Here is a 25,665-nt window from a genome sequence, read left to right as displayed (position 1 = left end):
GGAACTTAGGGTAGGATGACGCTAAAAGTTCTGGAGGAGCAAGGATGCTGTACTTTAAGAAACTGAGTAACAATACCTAAAAATAAGAAATACCTCAAACTGGTTTGCAAAATGGTCACACATATTGATAATCCCTTGGAGGGTTGAGAAGAGTAGGCGTGGCTCTTATCACTTAGAAACAACTGTATCATGTAAAAATTAAATGTCTCTCCTAGTGTCTCTGAGCTGAGAATTATTCATCCAGGTTCTGCTGTCATGTGTGAGCTATAAAATGATTATTTTTCCACGAATATTTTTAAATTAAAAAAGATCATGATTTTTTTCTTTAATTATACAAGCAAAAACCATTTTTTAAAAAAGCATTGGAAACTAAGACAAATTATACAAAAAATTAATAAAAAAAACTGCAGAGACAAATATTATTAATAATCAATTAACAATCAATTCTTCTCTCTGGATTTCTGTTGCTTCTCTTTTTTAAGCTATTTTATTTTCTTTTTAATTGAAGTATAGTCAGTTTGCAATGCTATGTCATGCTAAGCCCTAGAAAATCTTTAGAACAACCTCAGTGTGTCTTAGTGGTACTGAGTCCTCATTTATTTTTGAGCATTAGCTACATAAAGCAAAAGCAAAAAAAAAAAAAAAAAAAAAAAAAGCAGAATAGGTTTTCAACGGAAATGAGATCTTGGTGTTAATTTTGGTTTGGCTTTCTACCGGCTTGAAGATGACTAGCCTGTGAAAACCCTTTGCATGCTGGGAAAATAAAACATACAAGGACAAAGTATATGGTTCTTAGTAATTTTCTGTGCCTCTGTGATGTTCTGGGAGCATTAAAGACTAGCTTTGGTGGTACCTCTTTGCCTGGATTAGCCCCACAAGATAAAGGATATACAGGACCATATAGATAAAGATACAGATATAGGAATAGAGTGAGTGGTTTAAAAATGTGTAGGGAGACAAGTGTGCCGAATGGTGCGTGAATGAAAGACAGCATCTCTTCTGTGGGTGGCCTACACTTTAATTTGACTTTTACCATGTATATATTTATATCCGCATACATATCCATACATACCTATGAAGACTGTCCAGTCACAGTTTCAGAGTTTAAACAACTTCCTTTTCCTTTTTCTCCCATCTTTTGCAAACTTATAAAACCTCACATTTTATGCAGTGATCAAATTTTAGAGGCAAGGAATGGAGGCCAGTTGGGCCATTTTCCCCCCCTCAATCTCCTAACTCTATTACTTAAAATTTTTCTTAAAGGAGCTCACAGCAAAACCTAGGGATCAAGATGAAGGCAAAAAACTTGCGCTGGTATCTTCTGCTGTCTTTTGCAAGTGATGAGTCCCCTTTCTGTCTGACTGAAGTCGTATCTCTCCACATGCAGTGCTCGGGGCTGAGGATAGAGCAACACCAGAAGCAGCTGGTCCTGTTGCTCATTTGGACAGTGGGGCAGAGTAAACAGGGATCTGTTCACAGAATGCTGGTTATTTTGGAATGATCTGCCGGACTACCTCCAAAAATGCTAGTTAATACTGAGCATGGAGCCAGTCCCTCCTTCGCCTCCTGACAAACTAAACCTGGCTGACCTCTCCTTCTGTAAAGTTTCTCTTTTTTAGAGGCAACAGGTGATATTTGATCCCATGTCCCCCCTTTAACTTCTTTTATAACAGACAATTCTCCTTGGTCAAATATTTAAAGAATTTAAGTATAAAGTGGGTTTATTCAGTTAATAGATACAACCATTTTGGGGTTTGTAGTCAAAACTGCCGAACACTTGCTAGAAAGGTTATATCAATTTTCTCTCTACTTACTGGTAGAGTTGGACAGTGCTGGTGTTATCACAAGTGAAAAATGATACGGAATTTTTCTTTAATTAGCATTTATTTGACTACAAATCAGTTAAGTCTTTCATTTGCATTTACTGGCATGGGAGTGATTTATTTCTGTTCTTGAGCCCTTCGAATTTGTGCATGCTTCCATTAGAATGTTGCTTTGTAATTAATGTGTGTGTGTGTGTCCCCTAGTAAAATGCAGATTCCTTGCAGGCAGGGAATATGTGCAATTGGTTTTGTTTCTCCACTTTCCAATATAGTGCCAGGAACAGACAGAGTGGTTTAAAAACGGACAGGGAGGACAGGTGTGCTGCGAGGCATGTGAATGAAAGATGGCGTCTCTTCTGTGGGTGGCTTGCATTTTCATTTACTTTTTACCATGTTTGTGTCATGTACCCCCTTCAGTAGATACCCAGTTTCTCTACAGAGTCCTCCAGGCTCAGGACTGTCTCTTAGATCTGTGATAGCCACCTAATTCTCAGGTCCTATTTATCAGGTACACAAATGCATCAGCGTGGTATGAATTAGGAAAAAGATTGCAAACAAACTTAATTTTCTTAGGCAATGAATTATTTCATTCCATGGAATTAGAATCAATGGCTTGAGTGGCAGGTCCTGCTTAGTTACTGTGTTACCTAGGTTAGCAAAGTATTTATAAATCTGAGTTCTTGAGTCTGTCTACTTGAGCTCAGATTGAGGCTTTGGAGTTAGTTTTGGAGTGATCATTTTGGAGGATCTGGGCAACATTTTATGCCTCAAAGAAATAGGATAGTTCTGGCCCCATAAAGTTGCTGAAACTAACATGAGAAAAGTGGTGCTCAAAAGTGTAGCACAAAACTTCACTGCTATTCTTCTCATGAATTAATCATTCTGAATCTCAGTTTCATCATTTGTAAAATTAGATTAAAATAGTTGCCCTACATCCCAGAGTTTCTATGCAAGTCAATTTTATGCAAATCAAGCTGTAAGTTTCAAAATGTGTTGTTAGGAGCTACTCCCTTATTGACAGGACAAAGCTGTGAGGGAGAGCTTGGGAGTTGGTTCTGTGTCTCATTTCTAAGCCTGTCATTTACTAGCTGTGTAAGTTACCTGAACTGTCCGGTTCAAAGAAACTCTCTTAGTTTCTTTTCTGCACTATAGGGACCATCATAGCACTTATTACATAGGGATGTCCCGAGGATCGGCTTTTAAAATGCATGTAGAGGAGGGAGGCTATAGCTCAGCAGTAGAGGGTGTCCTTAGCTAAGCATAAGGTCCTGGGTTCAATCCATTAAAATAAATAAACTAAATTTAATTATCTACCCCCCCAAACAAAGCAAAACAAAAAAAAAATTAAGAAATGAAAAAATAAAATGCATGTAAAGCTCTTAGCACAGTGTCTGATACATAGTAAATATTCAATAGGTAGACATTACATATCTTCAAGTTCATTATCACTTGGTAAGAGTATTAAAAGGATGAGAAATTGGAAAGTTTCTGAGATTACAGTGCTCAACCAATAGGAAACATTCAATAAATGGGATGTCAAACAAAACCAACCGTTGGAATAGTAACAGCACCTTACCTCCATTCTATCAGCAGGAGAGGCAGTCCCCACAGGAAATCCAAGTAGAGGGGAGAAGAAAGGAAAGTTAGTACATTTGCATCTCAAGGTCTGTAAGAGATAATCTGATACTTCTCTAAGTTTCTGCAAAGCTCTCCGCTTGGGCTAGGAGGTCAGACACTGCATTAACAGGCAGATTTGGAGAAGGAGATGAAGAAAATATTCAGTGTCTCCCGGAACTGATTCTTCTTTCTCCAGGCTCAGTCAGCCATCATTAGCCCAGGCAGTATCACGGGTCAGAACATCCCTCCATCAGCCACCCAGGGACTTTGCATCAAGAAAGCAAGATGTGGAGGCTGAGCGGGAAGAGGAGAGAGGGGACCGGTGGAGGAGCCGTTATTCTCACAGACCCACTGGCTTCACGTGGTCACACGGGGTCTCACACTCATAAAGACTTCCAACTTAGTTTAATGCTCTGCCGTTATCATCTTGAAATACTTAATAATTTTTTTTAACAAGGGGCCCCACATTTTCACCATAAATTTTGCCCACGGAGGTGAAAGTTCAGGGCCCTGAGGGCATTGCCCTTCTCTTCAGGTGAACTACTGGGCTCCCAGTGTGATTGGCCCCAACTAGGACTCTCCCAAGGCAAGAGGACTCTTAGGAGGGGGTCATGTGACCAGCATTTCTGAATGATTCCATTGCTTTTTGTTTAGGAAATGTAAAACTTCACAATCTTGACCAAGCACTTTGCGGATTACTTCCTACTGTCCTCCCCAGCCCCCATTATAAAAGTAAGAAGTAAAACCTATGCTTTGGCAAAACCAACTTGGTTTATTAGAATTTCTGAAGTCTAACTCCTTTGGAAATTTGTAGGTCCATTTGGGTGTTAGTCTTTTGGCATTTTTAGGGATTCAAAAATGAATTCCTCTGAGAAGCCAAACTTCTTGAAAAACCTTATAAACCCATAGTTTATATTTCTGATCATTCTCTTTTACATTTGTGGGGATTGGTGACTCTGAGGTTTTTGTAACCTCGCATGTGGGTGACTTTTTATTCTATATGGACTTTTTATTTAATGAGCCTGAAGATGAGGATAAGGCTTAGAAACCAACCTACATGAGAAACCTGCCTGACCCAAACTTCATGGCAATTCTGCCCCTGGGCAGATAGAGCGGATGGAAGGAACATCAAGAAATTATTGCAGAGAAAAAGGTATATAATTTGGAGGAGTAAAGACAGATTCTAGTAGCAGCTGAGCAGGGAAACCTACTGAAACATGAAAAGGCCAAGGTTATGTATATGAAAGAGCCCTCAATTTAAAAATGTAAAAGGGAAGATTCAATATGTAGAGATGAACCAATGCTAAAGAGAATCCAGCCTTAGAACTTGGGAAAAGACAATAAGCTTAGCTAGGCTTCTATTTCAAAGACATGTAAGGAAAGAAAAATCAAGGTCATTTAAGGGTGCTGAGTCTTCTCAAGAATATTAAGAGACTCAGAGGATGATTCACTAGGCTTCAATGTGTTTCTTACAGAAATTTCTCCAGTCACATTTTCTTTTAGGGTGGGGGAGGTGGGGAGCAGGGAATGGGTCCAAGAACTTTGCAATTACTAATAAGCACTTTTATCTCAACACTTGATTTTTAAAAATTCCAAAAGTTTCCAACAGTCATCAATATTTGTAATATCTTTTAAATTATCTGGGAAAGCCAGTCAAATGTTGGCTCTCTTCTCAAACATACAGCCAATCTAATATAAGAAAGCTGCCTGATTGTAAAAAAGATGCTTACCTCTTAGGCTTAGCTGCAGAACAGCTGGTAGCAATTTAGTGTGGCTACTGGCTGTTAGTCATTCATTCTTTTCTATTTTATTAGAAACAAAAACAAACACCTTTAATCAATTTGAAACCATATGAGTCCACCATGAAACGCCAGGGGACGGAGTCTGTTTTGCTAATAAGAACACATTCTGTCCATCCTGGCTAAAGCACTGGGTGGTAGAGGGAGTCACGCGCTCCTGCAACATCATCACATGTCTCACAACTGGGGAAAACATTGCCAGGGACACAGGAGTGTGACCATGAGACACTAGAGAGAGTTTGAAATATGGTAGTATATATGTGTGGGTATATTTCTGTGTGATGATCATGAACATATATTGAATTTTGTCAGGTGCTTCTTCTGCATCTGTTGAGAGGATCACATGAATTTTAGCCTTCATTCTATTAATGTGGTGTATTATGTTAATTGATTTGTGTATGTTGAACCATCCTTGCATCCCAGATATAATTCCCACATGATCATGGTGTATAATCATTTTGATGTGCTATTGAATTTGGTTTGCTAGAATTTTGTTGGGATTTTTTTTTTTGGTCTATATGCACCAGGGATTTTGGCCTGTAGTTTTCTTGTAATGTCCTTATCTGGCTTTGGTCTCAGGGTAATAAAGACTGGTGTTAATTTTTCTTTAACTGTTTGGTAAAATTAATACCTATGTCTATTTTGATGGCCTCTGGCTCTTCCAGGACTGTGCTCATTACAGGGGTCGTGAGCTGCCTTGCTGGTCTCTGTCATAAAGCTGAGGGTTCTGATGACAGAGGGAGGCATCTTGCCAACAACCCGGCATCCTGGTGAGTTTGAATTGCAACTTGAGCCTTTCGAGATTGCGACTAGAGGGGAAATGGAACTTCCTGGTTCATAGGGAGAGGTTCCAAAAGTTTTTCTGGCTCCTTTTGATGACTAACAGCAAATGTAAATGAATCAGAAAGAAGTATATCACATTTCTCAAACAATGCATATGAATCTGGGCATACACATGGAAGAGTTTTGGGAAAATGAAGGCTGATCTTTACTTTTTAGTTGTCTTTCAAACACTAGAAATGTCATTAGATATAATTCTCAGCACTAGAGCAGATTTTTCCATTTCCAGTTTTCCTGCTGGGATGAGTAAATAAACAGATGGAGTGAAATCTTCAAAGTGAAACACAGAGAATGTGACAAAGAGGGCTGTTGACTATAGAACACTAGGGAAGGATGGAGATGGCTGAAATGAGAGAAAGGAGAATTTAGGGTAAGGAAGCATTGTTGCTAGAATGTTAATAGGAGGCACCATGTCTGACTGTAGGCTCTGGACCACTGGCCAGACCCATCAGAAGCCAATGGAGAAGGAGGCCAAAAGCAGAAATGGAGAAAGCAGGTGTCACAACCAGGCCCTGGGAGATCTGGAAAGCCCGAGACCATGCTTTGAAATGATTCTGAATTAAAGTGGGTCCACAGATCCCCTTTTCACCAAAGTGGCCTCACTTTCCTGGAATATTGGTTTGGGTTGCACCCCCAAGTTGGAAGGTTATTTCCCCAGTGTTGGGAGGGGGACCCTTTTGAGGCATTTAGCAACTTTGACTGAAAAGAACATGTCTCTTGACATGGTTCAGAGGTCTTATTCCATTGTACTCATAAAACAACCTCATTAGATCTGCCTGAGGACATTTTAGGAAAAGTAGGGGAGCTTCAAGTCTCATAGTCAGTGGGATCCAACAGGAAAAACAGATCAGGGGATGAATGAAAGGGTCTTGTACCTTTTTATGAATTAGCTCCATGAGGGAGTCCCTCTTTACTCATTTTAGTAACTTTTTTTTTTTTTCCCGTGGGCAGATGGAGTCACATTTATTGGTTCAAATACAGTAGCTAACACTTGCTAAACATGCATTACCAGGCTTGTTGGCTAAAGTCAAGTCATTGCTGGTTTCAGTCTGCTTGACCATCACCCCTACTGAGGTCACCGCTCCTTATCTGCATTCACCTCTCCTGCTGCAGCAGGTTTCCAGCCCCCTCTGCTGCTGTATGCCAATCCACACATTGCTCCCACCATCCATTTCTTCACTGCAATTCTCTGGCAATTTTTTCCCGGGCTGCCATGGCTGATTGCTCTCATCCTCACTCTGATCTATTCTCAACATTGACCACTTCTCCCTGCATTCTGGGACATTGCCTTTTTATGATGCCTGTCCATACTTTAAGGCTTTTTATAACCACCAGAAGAAGATACCATTACTTTCTTTAGGATTATAGTTTCCTCTGTTGGTATATTCCACTTATTAATGCTGTTGGATCAGGTTCTCATTTGGACTAGGACAGGGATGAAAGGGGGTGATGTTGCTGTATACAATATGGTGGCACTTATGCTCTGTAGTCCTTTTAGCATCTTGGAGATCATGTCATGTGATGGATCTGCCTTTGTGTGGGGAAGGATATACCCATTTTATCAGGTTCTCCTTCTTACTGGTCATAGCACTGCCTTCAGTCCCATTTTTGTACTATGATGGGCAGGCACTGCAGGTTACCACACTAAAGAAGGTGTCCCTGACCAGTCCCTCCAGCTTGGGAGGTAAAGGTGGAAGGTAGGGGAATTAAGAATTCAGATCCACATTTTATAGATTCCTTTCCCTGGACCAAAGTCCTAAAAGAGAGGTGTGTGGATAAAGACAAAGGCAAAGCCAAGGGAGGAGGGATAAGGAGGGAGCTGACTTAGATTTCAGCATGCCTGGCTTTATAGGGAGAGCCAGATGACCTAGGTGCAGCGGTTGCAGAGTAGACTCTAGAGAGGGGCTCGGTGAAGGGTTTGGCTGGGATGTAGAGGGTTGTGTTTTTATGGAAAGAACCTGGATGGGGCTGAGGCAGACAGGGAGATCCTCTGGGTCCCAATCAAGCCAAGAGATGAAATCACTAGTTCTTTAGCTGTAGACTTCACCAGCGCCCAGGGGACTTCCTGAGGATACAACTGCATGAATCTAAGTTTCCTGCCCTCCTTCCATCTAGGGAAGAGACAGAAGGAGGAAGGGGACAAAGAGATGTGGGAGGGAATTGCTTTGAGTGACTGAATAATCACCTGAAATGAGACTCTCTTAAGATTAGCGACATTAATTTTCCTCTTCTAACCAGTGGAGGTATAGGGTATAAGCTAGATTAGATCAGTTTATTTTCTTGGATTTGAGTATTCATATGTAAATGTTTCTCTTTCTCTCTGCACACACACAGATGTTCTATAAATGTATAGATATAGGCTATATAAATACATATTTATGTATTTAACATTGGGTCTTGATCAAATGTCAAATGAAACACAGGATAGACCAGAATAATTCCAAGTAATTCAAAGGCATCAAAAGTGTAATTATTTTCTTATCTCTTGAACCTTCTCATGCTCTTCAGTTTTGTTTTATCTATTGTTGTTTGTTCTAGACACCCTCCTCAAAGTCTCAAACACATCTTAAGTCCTTCTACCACACTGCCACATTCAAGCACTTTCAAATCTTAGCCTTCCTATCCTGGGAGGTCTCATGCATCTCTGCTCTTCTCTCTCTCCCAATTGTCGCTGTTGTTGTTCAGACCTTGATTACCTTTCCAGACTCCTGGAATAGCCTCCTGACTGCCTGCCATTCCTCCCAGTCTTCTCGCAAGTACCTGTTGACTTGATAAGGGATATATCTGACCATATCACCTGTCTCCTCTCAAAAAATTAAATGACTTCCCATTAATTGAAGAATACAGTCAACCTATTCAGGCTCTTCATAACCCAGCTGGAGCTCGCATTTCATACGTTTCTTCCATCCTCCACCTCACTCCCAGTCCCCATCATGACTTGCTCTTTTCTGAACTCACTTCAACATTTTCATCTCCAACTCCCATCTCCTGCTCAAGTGGTATTCCTTTAAACTCTCCCTCTTTTTTTTCTGCTGTTGTACTTTGTCTGTGTTCCTGCATAGAGCGCAGTCTGTGCCATAATGTATGTGGCCAGCAGGCTTCCTTTTTAGATTGAGTCCCTGGAAGACAGGGACTCCATTGTTAATGATCCCATTTGCTAATTAAGTTTGCATCCTTTACCCAACACAATGGACTGAACCCAGTGCATTTAATAAATGCACACAAGAGTACTGTATAAACAACAAAGTGCTATGTCAAGAGGAATCATTTTATTATTATTTGTTAAATTGAGTTGAGTTTACTTTTGAGACTCTCATCCTTCTCTGGGAAAATGATTTCCCGTCAGTGGAAATTCTAGAATGACTGATAGGATGCCTCAGGATACTGTAGGCAGTTTCCCTGGAAAAGAAGGCAGAAGGGATCCTTGGTTTTGACATCTTCTCTTTTCCATCATGGACAGAGGGCCAACCTTGTCCAATGCTCCCTGTATATTTCTCTGTGTCTTTATTCACCTCCTGCTAAAAATCACCAACATTACTGGTCGTTTTCCCATCAGGGAAGATCAAAGAAGTGGCCCTGTAATAAGGAATAGCAGGCTCTGGGGAGCTGGCCCTGCTCACAGGTCCTACTAGTGCTTGTCTCACATGTGAGGCCAAACATCTCTCTGTTGACCCTTGGGCAGTAGGCATGCTATGACTGTATCATGCCTGGCATTTCCTGATACAGGGATTACTTCCATCTCTAGGAATTCCACAAATGTTCGCAAAGCCTTTGGGACATTGAAATTTTAAAAATAAACCTTTATAACTCAACACAAATATCCTAGAAATCCATGTGTCAGCCCTTGTCCTCAAAAATACCTGTAGGTCCTGCTATCAGTTGCATGAAACAGGAAAGGGAGAGACCGCAAGAGAGATCACATACTCGTAAGTAAAAATGCCTTCAAAAAATAGCCATGCAGAAATTGGCACAACCACGTTAACTCTCTGCCAACTTTTGAGAGCCTTGGAAAGTCTGATTAACCCTGAGAGAGAAAGAGGGAGGAGGAAGGGAAGAAAGAGAGGAAGGAAAGGAAAGAAAAAGAGACAAAAGGAGGAAGGGAGGGAAGAATAAAGAAGGAAGGGAAGAAATGGGAAGAAAGGAAAGGGAAGAAAAGAAAAGAATGAAAGAGAAAGAGACTGAAAGAAACGAACTCTTGGAAGCTGTTACTCATCACTTGGGCAGATATTTAAGGAGTTAGTTTCTGAAGCAACAAATTAGCCAAAATCAATTATCCAAGTCAACCTCTGGAGTGTCGCTATGGAGGAAGAAATATCCTGAATGGGACTGGAGTAAGAAAAATAAATAAATAAAAGATTTCCCCTAGTGAAAGATGTCACAGAATAGTGCCAACTCTCTCCTCTCCGGGGGCAATGAGATTGTGAAAATCCATCCTACCTGCTATGCTGATGGTGGCTGCAGCCTTTGCAGTACTGAATTTCTCTCCATGCTTATTAGTAGCTATGCATGTATAGAGTCCTGGCTTGGTGATAAACAGCTGCAGTCTTGAGTCAATAACTCGGTCTTTCACACTTTCTTGAATGGACCCAGAAGAAACCTGGTGGAGTTAGGGAAAAAAAGATAGAATTAGGTCAAAGATTTCCTAATATGCTGCATCAGTAGACTGCAAAGAAAAGGGATTAGGACTATAATCAAAAGGCGCATGGTAGATTGTACAAATTGCCAAAAACTTTACTCTCTATACGCCCATGACCTTGCAACATGACTTTGTAGCTCTTCCCTCAAGAGGTAGCATTCTTCTCCATGCTTTGAATCTAGATTAGCCTTGTGACACGTTTCACCAAGACACAGACTCTTGTAAAGTTCTTGCACACTGTGGCTTGCTTTCTTGTTGCCCTTGGAACCCGTGACCTCCTGTGAACAAGCCAGAGCTAGCCTGCTGGAGGACGAGGCACACATGGCCCAGTTATCCCCACTGCTCCAACTGGGAGCCAACAATAGCCACCAGGTATACAAGTAAGGCCATTCTAGACCAACCAGCACCCAGTCAACCTGCCAGTCATAGGAGCTAGATCAGCCAAGATTAGGCAATCTTGGCCCAAATCAGCAAAACCAACCAGCTGACCCACAGACTTGTGAGCATCAATAAATGGTTATTGTTCTAAGCCATTATGCTTTGGGGTGTTTGTGATACAGCAACAGATAACTAATGCAAGGTAGGAAGGATACACTGTGTGGATTCACCAAGATAATTCTCTCTGTCTTGAAGAGAGAGACAGTCAGTTATGAGAGGTTGCAGACTTTTGGACTTATTTTCATAACTCTGTTCAGTTCCCCATAAATGCACATCAGATAGATGGATGGTTATCAAGAAAAATGGTTGTACAACCAATTCTATTTTGGCCTCACTACTTAGATTAGACAATCAAATGTCCTCTACGAGCCAGGATATCAATACAATATTAGGAGATAATTGACAGGTTAGTTTATGTAAGTACTGATTAGTCATCATTATTCCAACTCTGAGAAAGACAGCTGCCCGGCTCACTCTATTGGAATTTACACCCTAGTTCGTCTGACCGCAAAGCCTGTGCTTTTAATCATTATGTTTTAGTGCCTTCCCTAGTCCTAGAAAAAGCAATAAATGAAGAGTTATTAGAAAACACGATCAGTAACAACAGTAACCTGAAATCAACCATGAACAAAATACACGTCTGACTTCAACGTCATTGTTAAGGTGATAACATCTTTTTTTTTAGTGGTGATTCTTTCTTCACTGTTTTCTTGAGCACTAGTCCATCTTTTCAATAATTATTCTTTAATTAACTATCACTGCTCGTATGAGAGGAAGATGCTAGTTGGAGGTGAGTGTGAATGGACTGACAACCAATCAGCTAATGGTTTACCTTGGCCTGATCTTGGAGGAGTCGGGGTGGGGACCATGGTGGCCTTGAAAGAGAGCTTTCTGTCTGGTAGGAGACAATGAGGCTGGGAGTGAGAAACTTGGAGCCAGTTGTCTTACTGTTTCACATGAGGGAGGGTTTCACGGTTGGACCAGCCAGAAAGAGGGAAGCCCTGAGGTGAGACCAGCTTTCCTTCCGTCTGCTGCCAGGGCGTGGGCTGGCTCTGGAACCAGTAACTCTCTAGAGCAATTAGGCTGTGAGTTTGTCCAATTAATTAGCTTCTTTGTCTTTTTATTCTTTACCTGTGCTCCTTGTCTCCACCCTTATGAGAAAAACTGGTTTATGGGAGCATCGATTTACCTGAACTGGGAAAACTTCCCAGGTCAGATCAAGTATTGTGACATTTCCCCCAGATTCCCCAGATAAGAGGGAAAGAGAAAAATAGGCAGAGAGAAAAATATCTTAACACTCAGTTGGGAATTCTCACTGAATTCATCATTATCATATTATCAGAGGTACAAGTTCTTATGGATGTGAGTATCAAGTTAGATCAAAAGGACTGAACCATTTAAAACACAGTTTTGAACTCTCCTTGAATTTGAATACAAATCCCCAACGAGAACAAAGCTAAAGTCCTGAAATTTCTGTCAGTCAATATGCGTTATGCTATCAGGATATTTTATTTGTAAATATGATCCCTTTCCTGTTGATGTACATGAAATCCGCACAACAGTTACCTTCCTCCTTTGCAAAATTCATTCCCTGCTTCGACAAGGAGGTAAGTCAACTGGACAGTTGTACTAGGAGGCGGCTCAGGAAAGAGTCATCCCCCAATGCTGACTAAACTCACACTATTTTCATGTTCACACCTCAGACCGTCCCTCCTCAAGGTCACCGAGAACATTCTCGGGAGGAAAGAGAAGTGAGTTTTCAGCTGCCTGACCTCCCTTCTCCTGGACGTCATCCAAGTGCTGACGTGGTCCGGGCGAGGAGACCAGCAAGCTCCGAGGCTCATTGCTTGACGATGATGTGGTTCCTAAGTGCTTTTCCTCCTGTTTCCAGAGGCCTCGCCTGATTCGTTGTGTGACTCACACACAGCAGGCCTTGTTAGTCATAGTTCGAATTTGTTTTTCTTTCTTCACGGAGCATCCCGACCGACAATTTAGTATTTTTGGTGACCTAAAATTAAACACACCCCGTTGCCCTCCATGTTGATCTTTCTGCCTCTTGGGTTGAAAAACTCGAAAGGATGAGTTCAGATTATTCCTGGGAGCTTTGACCGAAGTATGCTGAGGCGACGCCGAGGACTTCATTGAGGTGATTCTTTCTGGTTTTTACAGGAAATATACTATTTCTCCAAGTCATGCCGGCACACTGACCCGAATGAGCTGGATAAACAGCTCTCTGCTCTGTGTGGTGCTCCCTTTCTGAGACATTGACCTCGTATGAGGTCGTCGAACCGGAAGGTCTGTTAAGTAGTTGTATTAGTTCACACCTGGGATAATGTATGCAAAAGCCTTCTCAAGGAGGCACTACAGGAAGTGGAATATATTTTTTTTCCGTATCATTAACACATTAATAATGCTGTTTTGAGAGAATCTACACCCAGTTGGGGATAATCTCGTTAACTCCACCATGATTTGATCTCAGTATAAGGAAGACCTCTGAACGGTATTCTGACTTCAATGACCTAGTCTTGCAGATAGTCCCAGCTGCCTAGGAACAGCTCGTGGGACTTCAGGATGTGGCTTGATAGTGTCCATGTGTTAAGGGCGTGGTGATGATGTCTGTCTGTGCATCATAGAAAAAGGGACAATAGACTGAGAAAATTTCCCATGGTTTTTCTCATCAACATAGCCATGAATATTGACCTCTTTCAATCTGGCTGCTGAAATATTCCACATAATACCTTCCACTTGATATATGTAATTATTTTGGTTTACCCAGAGAGTAAGATAAGGTGATTCCAAAGCTCATTTACTTTGAACCCAAAATGCCGCCTCTTAAAAATGTGTATAAAATATAGGTGAGCCTCCTTTCAAGGAAAATTCAAAAACTCAATCTTCAACACAGATGATTTGGCTATTTATTTTATGACATTCTTCTAATAAATTAAAATGATTCACCTTTTAAAAATATTTTAGGAACTACGTTGATTGGACAAAGCAAGAGGGATGTGCAAATTTTCTACATTTTTTTATTTGAATGCCCAAACAATAGAGATCTCAGTATAACTTTAAATAAACCCGGTTATTAAAATACTAGGACATTTTCTTTTAGAAAAGTAATCTCTGCTCTCTCCACACCAAACTACTATTTGCAATGTTGTAAAACAAAGAGAATATTACTGCTCACTGTGCATTCACCTAAGACTATACATTTTCATGAAAAATGAATGACATTTCTGTAGGAAGAAAGCAAGACTTCATTGCTTTGGGGCACAGTGTTACTTGCCTTTGTCTTGTTCTTGGGCTCTAATAGTTCAGGGTTTTAGTTCATTGGTACATTCGTGGAGGGGGAGAAAAGGAGGATTCACATCTTTTAAGGTACTCATTATACTTGGTGGTGGGTTAGTGAAGTTAATTCACTGGTTTGCAATTAGTGAAAAGCCACAGTTCAAATCCTGTTTTATTCTGTACCAGATAGCTCCCGGGTCTGCCTTTGTCTTCACCCTGCCCACCCAAAGTGGTATCAGGGCTGTGGGCTCTTCCCTGCTCTCCTCCACAGACTTTTCTGGTTGGTTACTTGTACACCATCAAATGCCTGAAATTGCCTTCATGTCCTGTGATGTGCGTCAGCATGGGCAAAGTCATCTTGGCTTCTACCTGGACTTGGCTAGTGGCACCAAGAACCAAACATGGCTGTGATGGCAACACTGTCTCTGACCGGGAGAACTGCTGATTTTGGTATGCATTCTTCCTGGAAGAAGGTCACTATTAGTTTATTTTATTCCTGTTTTAGAATCTGAGGCCAAGAATCTATTTTGCTTTCTTCTTTTTGCGAATCACATCTTGAACGATTAAGTTGGAGTCTCAGTAATACCAAAACTAACTCAAACCATCTGGCTTTTTTAATTGCTTCTCACCTCTAGTAGAGAATAATCACATGTTTTTCAGCCCTACACTCATAGGAGTCTTTTGAAAATACTGAATGTTTTTTCCTCTTTAAAGTAAATTTTATTTTATTTTTAAAAATTGAAGTATAGTCAGATTACAATGTATCAATTTCTGGTGTGCAAAATAATCTTTCAGTCATACATATACATGCATAAATTCCTTTTCATATTCTTTTTCATCATAGGTTACTACAAGATAATGAATATAGCTCCCCGTGCTGTACAGTAGAAACTTGTTGTTTATCTATTTTTTATATAGTAGTTAGTATCTGCAAATCTCAAACTCCCAGTTTATCCCTTCCCACCCCCTCTCCCCCTGGTAACTGTGAGTTTGCTTACAAAGTCTGTGAGTCTGTTTCTAGAAAACACTGAATTTTTAAAAAACATATGTCTTTCCAATTTCTTCATTACTGTTTCCACAGAGTAAGACAAATTATTACAGTCAGATCATCAGTCTCCCCAGTTTTCTTAGGGCATATGTTCACACTACCTTGAGGGACTTAAGACCACTTCTGCAGCTTTACAGAAGAGCTGGAAATTTAATTAGAGAGATCAAGAAAAACAGGGACTATGAGTTACTTCACTGTAACTTAACAACATTAAAGAACTTTAGCCCGGAGGTCACAACGGGAAGCATTTCCTCCAGCCACCTGGCATCTCTGTCATTGTAGACATGGGAAAAATCAATGTCTGAGTGGTAAAGGGACCTCCCCTTAAAATTACATTAGCTGAAGAAGAGCGTTTAAGACTTAGGTCTTCTGACTCCCCGCCTAATTCTCATTCCACCATACCTCAAGTCACAAGCCTCTAAAGTGACATTCACTTGTTTATGCACCTTTTTTGAAGAGATGGATGGTAGACAATAAGATAAGATGAATCCATTTTAATAGCAAACTTTGGAGGGAAAAAGTGGTTTTGTTCGAGTATCAGAAAGGGAAAAAGCCTTTCAGCAAAAACAGCACTGAAAAGAAAAGTAATCAGTGAATTGTTAGCCTTAGAGGATGCTAGTGCAAGGTGATAGTCTTCGTTAATTGGGGTAACCTTAGGATTTGGCATCTTTTGCTTGGTTTACAACATCCACCAAAATTTCACACAGGAACACTCTGGTTTCCACACACTTCTCTCTCCTCCCCGTCTTCCTTTCCCCATGTCTAGTGTCCCAGTCCTCCTCTCTTCCTTTCCTCTCCTTTTTTTCCTTTTTTTTTTTTTTTCCTCTTCATTTGGAACACTTCTGTGACTTTAAAATGCTACTGTTAATATATGGTATTAGGATAATATATGGGAAACTGTAGCCAAGATACCAAAAAGTTGGAGAGAGATTATCCTGGAAGACATAGAAAATGAAAATAACTGAGAACCGTCTCGATGGCTAATCAAGGTTTGAGTTGCTTACATTTATTGAGAGCCAGCCTCACCCCACCCAAAGGACTGGTTTGAACCTCTACTTCATCTTCTTAAGGCATGAAAGAAGGTCTTCAGTAGGACCACATGGAGAGTTGGTATATGTTCCCTGCTCTGTAGTTTAGGGTTAAATTCAGTGGACTTGAACTTGGCTTGAGTTCAAACCCTGTGCATTTGAAAGAAAGGACTGGCCTTTGACTTTGCTCCTGAGAGATAACCTTGTATCCTTTGGAATATCCTGCCTAATAAGAGTGTCTTTGAAAACCTGAGACCTTGGGCCATGCCAGAGAGTTTATGTTAACCATTTTTTGTTCCAGGGACTCTAGGCTATGCTGTATCTGTTTGACCTTTGGAAGGGCTGGAGACTAGCTAAGGTCAGTCATGTGAGCCTCTCACGTCCTATGTAACTGACCAAAGTACAAACTCTGACACCAAGGCTTAGGTGAGCTTCCTTGGTTCAATGTTTGTATATCGTGTCACACATCATTGCTGGGAGAATTAAGTACTCTCCATGAAATGTCACTGAAAAAGGAGAACTGATTATCCTTAATGGAGTTTTGTCTGTATCCTTTTCACTGTAATGACCTGTAACCATGAGTGCAACAGATATTCTAAGTTCCTTGAGTCCTAGCGAATCACCAAACTTGAGGGTGTCATGGAGACCCTGACATATCTGCAGTTTGTTGACACAGCAGACAAGTATCCGTTCCCACCTATGAAACCTAAAAAGCACAGTCAGGCTGCCTAGCGGCTCCAATGGAAGGAGTGGAGAGAAGAGCTTTGTTCGATGGTCTAGATCCAAGAGTTTGTAGATACAGAGGTTTTATAGAGGACCTGATTTGGGGTTATTTTAAATCCTCCCAAAAGGACTTTTTGGAAGATTGATGGGACCCCAATAAAGAAACTTACTATCAACTCACAAACTGAGGGCTGTCCTGAGGGAAAAGTGTCACTGATGTCATCTTGAATATTCCCTGATTTCTGAAGAACCACGAATGTATCCATAATGGAAATAGTTTTAAATACTTGTCAGACACAGGGGTGTAAAGTCAACTTAGAAGAGTGCCAGTTAAGTTAGAATTTTTCCACTCCAGTTACCGCTCCTCTCTTCCTCCCACCCCAAACTTGGAGGAGTCATAAGTAACAGCTAGGAGATGGGTCAGGAATGTTGAGTATGAGATAAGAAGCCAGCCACAAGACTTTTGTGGAAGGCAGGTAGCAGGTAGCTCGCCTGCAATAGTCCTGAGAAGGGAGGAAGGGAAAGATCTCATCTGTGAATGCAGCTGGAGGCTTTGGGTATTACTTAGGCTTAGACACTTAAAATTACTAATTTGGGATGATGTTAGTGATTTTAAAATCACCTAAAAGTAACCAGAAAAATCACAGAGCCTGCTTGGGGTAGACCTCCATGGTGGAAAAAGAACCTTCCCTGCTGAATAAACTTAAGAGGGCAGAGAAAGTATTAAATGAGGCTGGATTACACGCAAGTCATGCTTGTTCAGCACCTGAGTTACAGTAATAGTTGTAGCCCACAAGTTTGACTCTCCTTTTTCTAACTGAACTCCCCAAAGATAAACAGTGTTTATCCTTATTAAATTAGTGTTTATCCTAATTTAAAATTAGGAAAAATAAATCCGTAGAAAGATGGATGGGTATAATAATCAAAGGGCAAGGATTTTTCAACAATTTCTGGAAGATACAAAGCAATGTGACTGCAGTGATAGAAAAATTAGTATCAACAAAGTAGCTGGAGCCTAAAAGTTTACTGAGAGGAGAATGAGTAAATTTTCTCTAGCGAGTCATAGAAAATTCCAGAGTTCAGAGAACAGGGCTATAAGTGGGAAGAAACTTTGAGAGAGTCAGTAAAGCAGTTGAAGAATATTGTGACTATTACGTATGCATATAACACTAGGCTGCGGCATCTGTCCATAACCTAGAATTTGTGAATGAGATTTTTTTTAGTGGGTTCTTATGGTGGACATTGATGATGGGTGTTAGAACCTGAGAAAATTTGACAGATTAAGTAGGACTCTGTTTGTCCATCTACAAAAATATGCAGAGCATAAATGTTGGAAAGATTGTAGTTTTAAAAGAAATTCATTTAATAGAAGTCTAAGTAGAGAGAACATAGAGAAGAGAGAAGCAATAATTAAAGATATAATAGAGGAAAATGTCCCTGAGTTTAAGAGAGATTTTCACCTGAAGCTCCTCACCTCCAGTTCTGTATCAAAAGGAAATACGTAAACTTGCCAATTGATTTTGTAGGGCTGGTATAATATTGTTAACAAAACCTTGATCAAAATAGCTCATAAAAAATAGACCATTCCCATTTTTGAAAACAGATGCAATAATCCTAAATAAAATTACAGCAAATTAAAACAATACCATTCAAAAAAAAAAAAAAAGTAAAATATTCAAAGAATGAAAGAATGATTCACCATAAGGGAAGCTTTGCAATTTAAAGTGGAAAACTACATGTTCATCAAAAAGTTGAAATAACTGATAAGGCATATGACTTTAAAATACATTTAGATTTAAAAAAAAAAACCTATTAAATTAAGATAAAAATAAGCACTCTTAATCTCATAAATAGTGTCAGAAACTAGAAACTGAGTGCAGAGTGCAAACCAAACATAGACAAGTCTATAAAATAAAATTACGACAATAAACCATGATGGATTCCTGCTTAGGATATGGGTAAGCTATGTTATTCAGAGCAACTCACACTGAAAACAAAATTCTGAAAGAATATTTTTAACAGATATAACAAACTTAGAAGCTTCTATTTACCCTAAGACAATTTTCTAACCCTGAGAAGTTTAACTTTCCCTTGGATGGCCTTGAGGAATGAGGAGACAGAAATTAAAACTCAGTTTCCATGAAAGTGAGGAGTCTAATAAGAGATACAATGAACTAACATCTCATAAAACTGGATATCAGGGAGATATTTGTGTGAACTTCAAATGAAGTGCCCCACATGAGGAATTGAAGACCATGTTGTAATGATCTGGGAAGTCCACGGGGCTTCAAATCTTGAGCTTAGTTTAAGGCCGTCCAAGATTAGTAGTAGGCCCTGGCCCCTAGCAGAAACAAACAAAAATTCTCTTTGGAGAGAAATACCTTCATCTAGATCTCAAACCAATCCTTGACTCTTTTTTTCTTCAAACAATGAACAGCCATAGTCAGAGATAACTAGGCACACAAAGAAACAAAACACAATGAAAGAAAATCAGCAGGAAAACAGAGAACAAAAACAGACCTACAATGGCATCCCATTTCATTCAAATAAAGCCAAATTGTTTCAGTGACCTACATAAACCTATAGGATTCACGCCTGTACACACTCCTTACCTCTTTCCTCTTTCCTCACTCATCTCTAGCCACACTGACCTACTGGCTGTTCTTCTGACATACCGGGTGCGCCCTTATCTCAGAGCCTTTGCCTAATTATCTTTCCTTAGTTATCTACATAGCCTCCTCCCTCAGCCTTCTTCAGATCTTTGCTCAAACATCTTCATCTAGATAAGGCTTCCCTGACCACTCTATTGAAAACAGAATCTTTCTTCTAAGGTTGTACTTTTTGTCTCATTTTCCTGCTTTATTTTTCTCCCTGGCATTTGATACTATCCCCATAGAATGTAGATTCTACTGTTTGTTCATTTTATTGTTTGTTTATCCCCATTATAATGTAAGCAATTCGAGGGTGGGAAACTTTATCTGTTTTGTTTACACCTGTATCCACAATGTCTAGAATAATGCCTAACACCCAGATAATGTTCAGTAATATTTGTAGAATGAATAAATGAATACTTTTGTGTAGAATGCTTAGAACAGGTGCTGGTCATAGCACTCACTTACTATAGGTTAATTATTATTATGAGTATTAGAAATAAAAGAAGAACGTTGCACTAACAGACATGGGATCTAATTCTGGATTACTTTTCATCAAAGTAGGCTCCAGTAGTGAATTAATTCTTAAACGGATGAGTTTTGTGTGGGAAGGAATTGTTACCACTTTCCTTTTGCACCAAAGCATAAAGAATGAATTTGATTTTCTACTATTCCCCATGACACAAGGAGAGAAGTAAACCTGTGGAGTTCAATTTCCAAGGCAGTGAAACTTCTAGGATGAAAATATTGTAAAGCTTTGGAAAATGGAGGTACAGGTGGGACCAATGACAGAGATCAAGGTCAAACTCTACTAATATGTGGTCTGTCCTGAAATTCACCACCAGTGGGTCTTCCCCCGACAAGTCCCCATACAGATGGCACTCACAGCATTTCCGTTTTCAATCCAGGTGATGGTGGGGACAGGGATGCCTGTTGCTGTACAGCGCAGGGTCACAAAGGAGCCAAAGGTGACATTGTGGGATTCGGGAGCCCGCAGGATTCTGGCAAAAACTGTTAGGAAAACAGAAGTGGTGAGTGACTCTCCTAGCCAGATTGGTGTTTTAGAAATGCAAATCAGATCGTGGTCTCCTGTGAAAGATCCCTCATGTTCCCTCTGTCTTAAGATAATAGCAAATGCTATGCCCCGGCTTCTAAGCCATTTATACTTGACCCTATGCTTCTCACTACCCCAGGATACCCCAAGCTTGTTCCCAAGTTACGAGCTTGCCCATGCCATCCCTTGACCTGGAGCGTGCATCCCTCAGATCTTCACAGGGCAGTTTCCTTGTACCATCCAAGTCTCTGTTTAAGTGACATTATCTCAGAAAGGCCCTCCTTGACCCACCAACATAAAGTCTAACCTTCCCCCCATTCACGTTTTCATCACCCTATTTTGTTTTCTTTCCAGACCTCACCGCTATCCAAAACTATTTATCTTTTATTTGTCTATTGTCTGTCTCTCCCTACTAGATCATGAGTTCTCGGCAACCAAAAACCTTGCCTGTTTTGTTCAGTCCCTAGAAGACTGCCTACGAAAGTAATAATATTTAACTGAATTAATGAAAGAATTAATTAATGCTTTACAGCTTCACCTGTCATAGTGGGAGGACGGACAAAATGTGCCCAGCTCTTCAGAGAGTGAGATGAACTTGAGGGTCCACAAAAGAAAAGGACTATTTTAGGACAAAGGTGGGACAGGAGAATGAGTGGTTTATGTTCCTTTCTGAGGCTGAATCCCCACCAACTAGATAAGAGGAAACAATTTAAACTTTAATTAAAGAGTGGATCTGAGGTTCAGGGTGTACAACAAATTGAGGGATATGCAGATTCACAGAATCACTAACGTTGGAAGAGCCTTCGGAGATCAACTAGATTTCTGCTTTTATTAAGTAGATGTAGAAACCAAATCCCCATTCATTTAAGTTGCTTCTCCAAAGTCATAAAACTGATGGGTGAGAAACTGGAACTTAAGTCCTCTAACTTCAAATCCAGTATTCTTTAGACCAGTTATGGAATCCTTTTAATTGCCCATTTACTGCAGATATAATACTTTTTTTGCTCTTGCCTTCTGTTTTCCAGAACCAAAGCACAGAACATAATAATAGACTATGAAATTCCAATGTACACAATGCTTTGATGCTTAGTCTTTTCAAAAATTGTGAAATTTATGGAGTTGCAAAGTCCTGATAGTAAATGGTAGTAAGAAATTTGTGCTAACTGGGGATGGGCTAGGTCATAAAAATGGTAATGTGATTGTGCTAAAAGTCCTTACATCAAAGTGCATGTGGATTGGTTGGATTCATGTCCGGGGTTGCTTTAAAATTTTAAAAAATGTTGAAATATACTTAAGAAAATTGGGGGTGGGTAATTAGGTTTGTTTGTTTCTTTGTTTGTTTGTTTATCTGTTTGTTTATTTTAATGGAGGTACTGGGGATTGAACCAGGACCTCGTGCATGCTAGGCAGGCACTCTGCCACTGAGCTATATACCCTCCCTCCACGTCAGTTTGCTTTAAAATAAACCAGCAGCAACACAATAGCACTGGGATGGATAAAACAAAAATGGTAGACTACTGATCATTGTTGCTGTTGGGTAATAGGAACAGGGAGGTTTACTATATTACCGTATCTACTTCTCTATAAAATTGAAAAATTTTAACATTAGAATTTTTTTTTTAATGCAGTAGAACCTACCCCACAACTCCAGAAAAACATGTAATGGAACTCATACTTCTTCTGCCTTTGAAATAGCATAAGTTACCAGAAAACCTAGTTCCTGAAGAAAAGTAAGGTTCTGAGGGGAAATATTTGGCAGAGGTGTCATTGCTAAGAGCTTCAGAAAAGTCCACAACAGTTTCAGATTGGAACTCTGTGGGGTGCGGGTGGTTCCAAGTTGAACCGAAGTGTGGGACTTAGGGACAACTTTCCCTAGCAGGCAATATTTCCAGACTGAAAAAATTCCATATCAGGAGGGAGTACTAGTCATTATGGTGGTCGGTTCTAAGAGGAAGTGACCTGTGTAGTCCCACAGGTCACCATGCTTAGAGGGCCCTGTGCTTGGTTTCATTTTCTACTGCCTGTGTCTTGAAATTATTAGTGATTTTTGAATTGTACTGTTATTTGCACCAGGCTCACAAATTATGGAGTCAATCCTGATGAGGCCATGGCTAAAAATGCCTGCTTAAAATAGGGGGTGAAGGCTACACCTCTGTTGAAATTCCAGAAAAACAAGGCTCCTAGGTGAAATGGAAAATAACAAGTTGCGAATATGCTGGGTGGGTCTGAAGGAAGCATCAAGCAGGACTCGATGACAGAGGCTGCCCCCACTGGAAAGTCTAAATTTCTCAAAAAGACAGGGCAGCCAGGAGGCCATGCACATTTCCTCCAGCGTGACAAACATGGTACTCTGTCTGACCACCTGATAGGAGGGTTCTCCCCACTCAGTCTAAATTCACAGGATGTGGACCCTTGACCACTAACACAGAGTGACTAGCATCTGAGCAAGGGTACACCCAGGTACTCTCTTCCTTTCTGACGTTTTCTGGCCACAATTATGAAGACCTAGATTACAAAACATAATTGAGTCCATGTTCATTATTTGGCTGAAATAATTCATAGGGGCTGGGCTATACTTGTGTGACTGAAATTTTTGGGGAGTGAGACTACTGCAGTGATCCATTTTATGGATCCCGTTGCCTCTGAGAATCTGGGGGAAAAAAGCAGGATCCTTGAAATATTGGGAGTGGGGATTATGTCAATCCCATGAATGCTGGAAACATGTAGACAGCAGCTGCTGGAGATAACACGACTCAGTGTACTCTTAAACCTGAATGAGAGCCTTCTGGCTGAAAATGAGAAGAAGAAACTGGAAAAGAATGAAATCTAGATTTTTTTTTTCTGCTGTAATTTACAAAGGCAAGAGTTTTCATTTGGTGACTTTAAAGTCTTCCTGGAAATTTAGTAATAAGGGAGGGTTTATTTTATTTGGTTTTATTTTATTTTGTAATTGGTGGCATTTTTTTTTCCCTCTTGGCTGGCATTACATTATTTGGAATATCGTTTGGGCTCACTGCAAAACCTCTGATGGTCCATATTGCACAACACAGCTAAGCATTATGTGAGATGGTGAGATGGTAAATAAGATAGAATCCATCATCATTCTGGAGGTCAGCATAGCCTTGGAGTTAATTTAATTAATGTGCTGCTTTGTCCCACATCAAAACCCTCCAGGAGGTCCAGTGGAACACAGAAGGGTACAGAAAGAAGCACTGTTAGCACTGTAGATGGTGTGAATGTAGGACTGTGCCGACAAACTGCTGGTCTCCTCCAAAGGGGCGCATACATCCTTGGTTGTCTGTGGGTTTCATTGTTAAGTCTGGTGGGTTAAGAGGGAAAAAAAAAAAAAAAAAAAAAGGCCGAGAAGTAAAGGGAAGCTGGTTTCTCCTGCACTCCCACGTTCTTGCCAAAATATAAATTAGAAACTTGCCTCTGTTCAGTGTTGAAAGATAGTCTACCTTTTCTCCCAATTTCCCTGCCTCAAAAAAAGTTGCAGATGTCTTTTGAGTTTTGACTCAAACGTCTCCTAATGATGCTTTCTTGACCCTTCCTCTTCATGCTTGTTTTTGTCTCTTCATAGCACTTGTCATCATGTTATAACTGCTGATTTGTTTGTTTGTTTGTTTGGCTGTCTCTTCTCTTGGAGTGTAAGTTTCATAAGGGAAGAGCTTGCTTTGCTCATTAACACAGGCTAATTGATAGATACACAGACAAATGATTGATTGATTGATTGATTGATTGATTGATTTATAGACCGATTGATCCAGAACCTGGCATGCTACATGGTAGGCACTCAATAGATATTTGCTGAATAAATGAATGAATGAGTGAGTGACTCCTCTGATTGGTGAGACTGGGGAAAGGGACTTGCATACATGATAAGTATCTCAGTCCTCTCTGAGCCATCATTCTCCCAGCTACCCAGCAAATAAAAAGGGTATGGCGTTAATGTGCAGTAGGTAAGTTCCCCAGGTCAGGGCTTGTCCATCTTACAACTTCAGGTGAAAAGTTGAAGAGTGGGGAGGAATCAGAAGTTTTGTGAGCCTAATTCTTAGCTTTATTTTTTGATCCAGCTTTATCAGCAATAAAATGAGTATTTTTATACCCATCTGTATTTGTTGCCAGGTCTAAGGAAAAAGGTGAAGGGGTGGTGAAAGAAATTTCACCACATTTATCAAACCTTAAAAACAATAACACCAGTTGCCATTAAAAATAAATTCCAGACTGCTCCATGGATAATAATACACCTGTCATAATAAACTTAGATGAAGTTCAATAATAAACTCCCATGGTTTCAGTGGTAGCCACAAACAAAATACATTCTAAGTCATCAGTTTTAAAAGTAATATGATATGTTTCATATCAAATAAAATGTCCTTTGAATATCCCTATTTTGCCTTTTATTTGCATGAAAGACAACATAAAAGTATTTTTGCTACATAAACAAGCTGTTTGATAGAAGCGGCATTTCATTCCTTAGCAGTTTGGAGCATGCTTACTACTGTTTTGATGTGAATTTTTAAAGAAAAAAATTAGGCAACTCTTCTTCCTATAGATCATCTTATCCGTAACTCTCCAATTTACTGTGAGCTCTTTCCCACTTGCTTTCCTGCGGGAAAGCACATTATTGTTCATCTGCAACATAGGAAATAGACACTGGCAATCTATTTATCCCTGGGTTTTTCTCTCGTGGGGTCTGTTCCTGAGGTTGGGGCTTAATTTC

The 25,665-nt window shown here is 40.1% G+C and overlaps 1 protein-coding gene across 5 annotated transcripts in view; it reads right to left on the bottom strand.

The window, feature by feature from the left end:
- MUSK (muscle associated receptor tyrosine kinase) overlaps positions 1-25,665 on the bottom strand; it is an 89,750-nt gene that overhangs the window by 20,636 nt on the left and 43,449 nt on the right. For all 5 annotated transcript variants that reach the window (XM_032478159.1, XM_032478162.1, XM_032478160.1 and 2 more), the window contains 3 exons: positions 20,775-20,899; positions 10,517-10,676; positions 3,400-3,406 (listed from right to left, as the gene is read on the bottom strand). In XM_032478159.1, the coding sequence (XP_032334050.1) occupies positions 3,400-3,406; positions 10,517-10,676; positions 20,775-20,899 (292 nt within the window). The remainder of the gene's footprint in view (positions 1-3,399; positions 3,407-10,516; positions 10,677-20,774; positions 20,900-25,665) is intronic.

Source organism: Camelus ferus, chromosome 4, assembly GCF_009834535.1.
Source record: "Camelus ferus isolate YT-003-E chromosome 4, BCGSAC_Cfer_1.0, whole genome shotgun sequence".
Taxonomy (NCBI): Eukaryota; Metazoa; Chordata; class Mammalia; order Artiodactyla; family Camelidae; genus Camelus; species Camelus ferus.
This window is presented reverse-complemented; position numbering and strand designations above follow the sequence as displayed.